The sequence below is a fragment of the Meriones unguiculatus genome, chromosome 7, assembly GCF_030254825.1.
Source record: "Meriones unguiculatus strain TT.TT164.6M chromosome 7, Bangor_MerUng_6.1, whole genome shotgun sequence".
Taxonomy (NCBI): domain Eukaryota; kingdom Metazoa; phylum Chordata; class Mammalia; order Rodentia; family Muridae; genus Meriones; species Meriones unguiculatus.
In genome coordinates, this window is record NC_083355.1 from 48053324 (window position 1) to 48061731 (window position 8408).

Genomic DNA, 8408 nt, shown 5'->3' on the forward strand with positions numbered 1-8408 from the left:
AAAATTTTAATACATTCTGTCTCCAAAGCATGTCAAATACTTAGCACTCCTCAGAGTACAATGCTTCTCATCCTGATGAGGCAGGACGCCTCATATGAAGTGAGCGTGTCCTTAGGGAACAGTTTCCAGTGGAGTGTGCTTGCCACAATTTCAAGGTCAATAGGTGGAGGAAAAATAGCTTGTTTTCTCAGAATTTCTTCCATGAACCAAACCCTCACTGAGTCTTCATTTCTGACACTTTATATTAAAAAATATATCTATTTGCTTTTCAAATAACCTAGTTATTATAGAGTTTTTGTATTGCATAATGATCAAGTTGTTTTCTAGAGTAAAAAGAAATGTTCAGAGAAATACTTGGCTCTTTTCAGCCTCATATCATTAAGATGGAAAATTAATTTTTATTGTATTTGAAAGATTTTTTTTCTCAAAGGAGTAGACATGTTATTTTAAAAAAGTTAGACTGCAATAGATTTCAAAAGTAAATAGAAAATTCAAACTTATTCTTGATATTTTGCTAACATAATTTTAATTTTTCTCAATTATCTTCTTTCTGTGGGTAGGTAACACTTATGTGAGCACACAATTATATATTTGCCTAATTTTATTTATTATAGCCAATATTATATTCTTAATTCATGTTTAAAATTGTAAAAATAAATTAATATAATGAGTTTTTAAAAAGAAATTAACAAATGTAATGAGAGTATTTGTATATATAGCTGATATCTAATGTGAGATAAATTTATTTATGTATTAGAGAGTGATTAACTCAGGGTAAATAGGATAGCCTTATATTTTTACCATTTCAATATCTCTTCATATTACATTTAAAATTTTGCAATATGGTAAGATTTTGGTTAGAAACTTAAAGTACAAGAATGAACCAAAATACATATGATCAGAAGAATTTTCATTCAATTTCTTTTCATTTACAAATTTGTTTCTCTGTAATCCCTGAAATATATTTTGAATTGAAGTAAATTAAAAGTTATTACTTTTTAAAAATTAATGTATTTTTTATTGATTACAGTTTATTCAATCTGTACACCAGCTCTCTCATACCCTCCAAATCTCACCCTCTCTCCCTCATCTCCTCCCATGCCCCTCCCCACATCCACTTACAAAGGAGGTCCTCCTCCTCTTCCCTCTTACCTTAGGCTATCAGGTCTCATCAGTACTGGCTGCATTGTCTTCCTCTGTGGCCTGGTAAGGCTGCACCCCTTTCAAGGGGAGGTGATCAAAGAGACAGCCACTGGTTTCATGTCAGAGACAGTTCCCTGTTCCCCTTACTCCCAGGGAACCCATTTGGAGACTGAGCTGCCATGGGCTACATCTGTGCAGGGGTTTTAGGTTATTGCCATGCATGGTCCTTGTTTGGAGTATCAGTCTCAGAAAATATCCCTTTGCCCAGATTTTTTGGTTCTGTTGGTCTCCTTGTGGAGCTCCTGTCCCCTGCAGGTCTTTCTATCTTCCCCTTCTTACATAAGATTCCCTGCACTCTGCCTAATGTTTGTCTTATGAGTCTCAGCATCTGCTTCGATACCTTACTGGGTAGAGTATTTCAGAGGCCCTTTGTGGTAGTCTCCTGTCCTGTACTTTTGCTTTATCCAAAAAAAAAATACACTTTAAAGATGGAGAAAAGAATGCCGTTAAATAGGAAGAACATAACAAAGCTATTCAAGATCTAACACACTGGATGTGAAAGTGGCATTGTTTAAAAGGCCAATGCAACACATTTTAAATTTAGTGTCTTTTCTCACTTTTCAACAAGTAGAAGACATGTACATCCTACTGGTAGAGCACATAGGATAAAAAAAATTCAGGTTTTAATAATCTAGTATGGGAAAAAACAAGAGATCTGAAGTAGCAAACCAAAAGAAATGACTAAAGAACAGAAACAGACATACTTGTAAAAGCTTACCTTTACAGGGTATAGAGGTAAAAGAAAAATAATAGACATATGGGTAGAAAGTGCTTAAAGAAGGTAAATATCTCAAAATAGCACATATGGATGCTTAAATATACTTTTGGTAAAAAAAAAAAAACAACAAAACACTTTATTCTCATAAAGAAGAATAAAAGACACAATAAGGATATTAGCTCAAACATGTTTGTAGCAGCTTTATTTGTAATAGCCAGAACCTGGAAACAACCCAGATGCCCCTCAACTGAAGAATGGATACAGAAATTGTGGTACATCTACACAATGGAATATTACTCAGCAATAAAAAACAAAGAAATCATGAAATTTGCAGGTAAATGGTGGGATCTGGAAAAGATCATTCAAAGTGAGCTATCCCAGAAGCAGAAAGACACACATGGTATATACTCACTCATATAGACATATAATATAGGTGTACTAAAATCTGTACACCTAAAGAAACTAATCAAGAGGGAGGACTCTTGCTAAAATGCTCAATCCCTGTCCAGAGGATGGACATCAGAAGAAGGAGAAAAGAGGGAACAAGTCAGGAGCCTGACACAGAGGACCTCTGAAAGGCTCTGCCCTGTAGACTATCAATGCAGATGCTGAGACTTATGGGCAACCTTTGGGCAGAGTGCAGGGAATCTTATGAAAGAAGTGGGAAACAGTAAGATCTGGAGAGGACAGGAACTCCACAAGGAGAGCAACAGAACAAAAAATCTGAGCACAGGGGTCTTTCCTGAGACTGATACTCCAACCAAGGACCATGCATGGAGATAACCTAGGACACATGCACAGATGTAGCCCATGGCAGTTCAGTATCCAAGTTCCCTAGTAATGGGAACAGAGACTATCTCTGACATGAACTGATTGGCCTGCTCTTTAATCACCTCCCCTGAGGGGGGGAGCAGCCTTATCAGGCCACAGAAGAAGTCAATGCAGCCACTCCTGATGAGACCTAATTGACTAGGATCAGAAGGAAGGAAAAGAAGTCCTCCCCTATCAGTGGACTTGGGGAGGGATATGCGTGTAGAGGGGGGAAGAAGGGAGGGATTGGGATGGGAGGAGGGAGGGAACCACAGGGGGATACAAAGTGAATAAAGTGTAATAAATAAATAAATAAATAAATAAATAAATACATAAAAGTGTGCACCACTACAGCCAGCCACTTACCTTTTAATAAAACCACTTTGCGGAAAAAAAAAAAAGCATTAAATGTTGGATGCTGGTTGTCAGTGGCTGGGAAATATGGGAAGTTGGGGGGGGGGCTAAGGAATTGTTGGACAATGAGTACTAACTCACAGCTAAATAGGAGAAATACTGTCATAGCCAGTGTTTTCAGATGATGTACTGTACATTTCAAAACAACAGGAAGGATTTTGAATGGTTTCTCCACAAAGAAATAACAGAGTTGTTTGAGACAGCTAGCATGCTAATCTTGATTTGTACATTAAGCAATGAAACACCAAAACAAAGAAGAAGAAGAAGAAGAAGAAGAAGAAGAAGAAGAAGAAGAAGAAGAAGAAGAAGAAGAAGAAGAGGAAAAGAACTGTTGCTTTTCTGTCCTATGTACAGAAAGGTGATATATCAATCACAAGAATGTAGATTGTTAGACATAGTTTTATTAATACTAATTAATATTAGTATTTCAAATTATTTGTGGAATAATGCAAGAATACACATATGAACACCAGCATCTACATTCCTAAGAATAAAGGTAAATTCTCTTTATGACATGCTTATTAAAATGTAAAGATGTGACAATTCCAAACCAGCTGACTAATTAGGTAAGGTCATAAACACATTATATAACACTTTGGGAAGTCACTTCCTCATCCTAAACATTCACAAAAACCCCCCACAATAACAGAAGTAATATATTTACATTTAGTTATGCTAAATTCAATGTATCAATAAAATATTTCAAGAATATTGTAGAGATGTAATTTTGACACCCTTAAACAATGTTATAGAACTCTATACTCATGAGTTTTCTAATACCAAATAAATATAAAACATAAATACAGATAGAATTTTAACAAATGTTCATCATTCTAGAGTATAATAAAGTAGAAATGTTGCAAGTCAACTGAGCAATAGTCTGTGACTCAAGGACACAAAGCACGCATTACAGGTAAATGGTGAAAACTGTAACTGCTGTGGTTTAATGGCTCAACATTCTTCTCCCGCAAGACTCAGCATTGTGCCCAGCACCCATATGGAAGCCATCAACCATCTGTAACTCCAGTGCCAGAGATGGGATTTCCTCCTCTGGCCTCCAAGAGCACCAGGCACAAGTGTGATGTTGTATATATATATATTTTGTGTGAAACACACATACAATAATCTATACAAATAAGAGTACTTATGTCTTAGTTCCAGGATGTGTTTATTGGAATGTGTACAGATGAATTTTAATTGCTTTATATGTATTTATTACAGGAATAATTTATGAAATTAAATGACCTCCTAATAAATTTAGTATATACCATACATAAATAAAATAATGATTCACACCTCATATTCTAAGACACTATGTTCTTAATAACTTTGTGTTATTTCTTTTGAAGTTACTTTAACCATTGAAGTAACTGTTTGAAATTATCCAGGTTTTTTAAATTAAATTTTAATTTTTTACATTTTTTCGCTTTTTATCCCAGCTGTAGCCCCCTTCCTCATTTCCTCCCAAGACCACCCTCCTTCTCTCTTCTCCTCCCATGCCCCTCTTTAAGTACACTGATAGAGAGGTCCTCTTCCCCTTCCATCTGACCCTAGCTTATTACACAATGGAATATTACTCAGCAATTAAAAACAAGGAAATCATGAAATTTGCAGGCAAATGGTGAGTAGAAAAGATCATCCTGAATGAGTATCCCAGAAGCAGAAAGACACACATGGTATATACTCACTTATAAGTGGATACTACCCTGGTCTTTTTAAATTGCAATTGTCATGGTTTGTCACAGAAAAAAATTTCTGTGGCTGACTCTCAGAAAAGCATTTTTCACATCTTTGTTTTTCAGACTGTAGATCAATGGGTTCAGCATTGGGATGACAATGGTGTAGAACACAGATGCTACCTGTGCTTCTGTGAGGGATGATGCGTTATCAGGTTGCAAATAGGTGAAAATCAAGGAGCCGTAGAAGACAGTGACCCCTGTGAGGTGAGAGGCACAGGTAGAAAAAGCCTTCCACCTGCCAGCTGCAGACTGGATCCTCAGAATTGCTGAGATGATGGTCAGGCAAGTGATGGTGATGATGAGGAGAGAACTGAGAAGTGTGAACCCAGGTAGCACAAAGATCACCAGTTCAGTGTTGAAGGCATCTACACAGGACAGGGCTAAAAGAGCTGTGGTATCACAAAAGAAATGATTGATGCAGGAATCACAGAAGGGCAAACTGCTTATCACACAGATGGATATCAGAGAACTTGTGAAGCCAGTCATGTATGGTGTTACTCCCAGCCAGCTGCACACCTGCTGGGACATAATCACCGGATAGAGCAAGGGATTGCAGATTGCTACATAGCGGTCATAGGCCATGGATCCCAGAAGGAAACACTCACTGCACACTAAACCTACAAAGAAGTACATTTGAACAAAGCAGCCCATAAACGCTATCGATTTCTGTGTGGACTGGAAATCAGTTAGTGCCTTGGGTGTTACAATGGAAGAATAACATATGTCAATGAACGCTAAATTGCTGAGGAAAAAGTACATAGGTGTGTGAAGATGAGAGTCAATTCTGATTAATATGATTAGCCCAAGGTTGCCCAACACGGTGAATAGAGACATGAATGGGAATATTAAGAAGGAATATTACAAACTGACTTGTAATTCTGGGTGACCCGAAAATCCACTGAGTATGAAGAGTGTCACTTCTGTGAAATTATTTTCTGTCATTTTTGATAACTCAACCTTAACTTGATGACGACTTAACAATGAGAAAAGTTAAAGAAACTCTCAAGACAAATGACCCAACAAGTAGTGCTTGCTTAACCTCCAGCATTGAGAGAAAAATGAAGTTAGTAAATGCTGAAAGACAATGTGATTTTTATTAATTTAATTTAATTTTTTTGTCTGTGTGTGTATGTGTACCTACACACAGGTTTCTATGGAGGCCACAAGGAGCAGTTGAAAATCTGGGAGCTGAAGTTCCATGCTGTGGGGAGCTGTCTGGTGTGGGTGATATTCGCCAAACTCCAGTCCACTGAAGGAAAAACAGGTGCACCTAACCCCTGAACCACATCTCCAGCTTCTTACTTCTTTTAAAGAAGATGACAGATGGTCATTTTAACACTTTAAGATATCAAAACATTATGTCTGTAATAGTTACAGGACACTCCTGCTAAGCCACGCTAGCTTCTACCCAACTCTATCACGGGGGCATAATTTTACCCCTACCAACTTATTTATTGTAATTATATTATTGTCTTAGGAAATATAAAGCTTTTAAAGAGAAACTATAAAGCTTTAAAAATCAAACTATAAGCCATGCATTTGGTTATAATTTCATATTCAATCTTAAATTTTTAACATCTAACTTGTAAGTTGTGGACAAGATGAGAACATTTGATATTGTCTCAGAATCAGTAAATTTCAGTTTGTATTCATGTTAGAAAACTATAAGCATTCAGCTCAAATTTTATTTACATAAAAAATTTCTTCATGTTTCTCTGTTTTCTGTCACTTATCTTTTCTGTCCATTGATGAATTAAGGCTTGCTGCAGATTTAATTTATAACATGGTCCTAATTCTTTCACCTGTGAATGCAGAGAACATAAAAATATCCAATTTGTAGCACACATGACATCAGGAAGTAAATTCACTGTTCATGAGTTCCAAAGCAATGGCGAAAAGGCTGAAAACAAGTATTTAAACCAAGGAGTTACAAGGTGATCTCATGAAAATGGGAGACATTACTTTTTTAATGCACTGAGAAACACATAAGAAAAAGTGAAAGTAGCAGACACAGTTAAAGTAAATTTGTTTTATATTTAACACATCATGCCAGAGGGACTTGAATCCTATTTGTCTAAATAATCATTTAATCGGCCTCACACTCACAAGTGTTCTTATATATTTGTTTATTTAATGTGAAGCTGTTCAATGACAGTGTATTCACTTGTCTGTCACTAAGCTAGCTTTCTTAAGAACCTACTCGAACATGCATATTTGTAAAATGAAAAAGTAATCTACTGTGAAAAGCATAGAAATTATTTATAGCCAAATCTACAGACATACTTGCCATGGGTCATGGAAAGATTATGATGCTTACATAGACTTTCACAGAAAGTCTATTTGTCTTTCTACTACCATCATTTTCTTTTATATCTATTACTTTACCTCCACTGAAGCTCTGAGTTCCATGTATCTTCACATCGCTTTGGATCCATGATTATTAGTTTTGTTGTTGATGGTGTTATTTAGCACAAAGTTATTTTTTCTCTATTCTAAGCCCTTATATATATCATGATATTGACAAATGTTAGTGCCTTTGATAATGTGATAGTTCTGGGTGTTATGTTTATGTGCCTTTCCATGATGAAGTGGAAACAAAAGCTAAATTAACTAAGTCAATCATTTCCTTCTATCCTGTATTCATTCATGTTCAAAATGATTCGTTGGCAGCTTATTTCTAAAAAGGCTGCACAATAAAGTGTTTTCTACAGCAATCTGTGCTATACAGACTTCTATGCACACACCACTCCAAACTCTTAAACACACCTAATAAAGGAGCTTGCCAGTTGCCACATAAGCTCTCTTGAGGTTTGTATTTTAATTATACTCTAAGGTCTATACCTAAATTGCAAGGAAATATCTTCAACGGAGACATTATTATTGTATGAGATTTTTGCTATCACTGTCTACCTGTGCTGTTTAAAAGCCAGGATAGAGAAACACAGTAATATCACCATTTTGTTTGTTATTTTTGTTCACAAATAAACAAATTACTGTTAATTTAAAGATTTTAAAATGAAAAGCAGGCTGTTATAAACACTTATAAAACATTACTCTTGGTTAATGTCCATAGGAATGTATTAGTTTTGTATTGATGTATCTCCTGATGTCTTTGGGCCTTAGAGTCTACGATTGCCCAGCAATAGAGACATTCTCTCCACTTGTTTCTGAAAATTATATCTGATGATGAGGTATCTAGTAAAGTGACTTTCCTCTTCTTATCTCTATCTAAATGGTTTATAAAATGGTTTTATCTATGTATATTTATTACTCTGTCTTGCCCTAGTGTGGTATTTATACTTTAATCATAAAAATTTAGTTTCTGTCAATTATAAAAGGAATCAATGAAAAGATTTAAAAATGATTTATTTTATAAACCTTACTGGAAAAGTTTTCTGAATCAAATATATACAACAGACAAAATAGTCTATAGGATGTGTATTATTGAAAACACCATTTTAAATTTGGAGAAACTGAGGCTCCGGGATTGCTACTTCAGAGATCCAGGCCACAACTAGACCTCT

General features: G+C 35.7%; 1 protein-coding gene across 1 annotated transcript; it reads right to left on the reverse strand.

The window, feature by feature from the left end:
- Nucleotides 1-4884: 4884 nt before the first annotated feature.
- On the reverse strand, nt 4885-5826 carry LOC110544548 (olfactory receptor 8I2-like). The gene is given in 1 exon segment (XM_021630489.2): nt 4885-5826. A coding segment is annotated over 1 exon segment (942 nt).
- Nucleotides 5827-8408: the final 2582 nt, after the last annotated feature.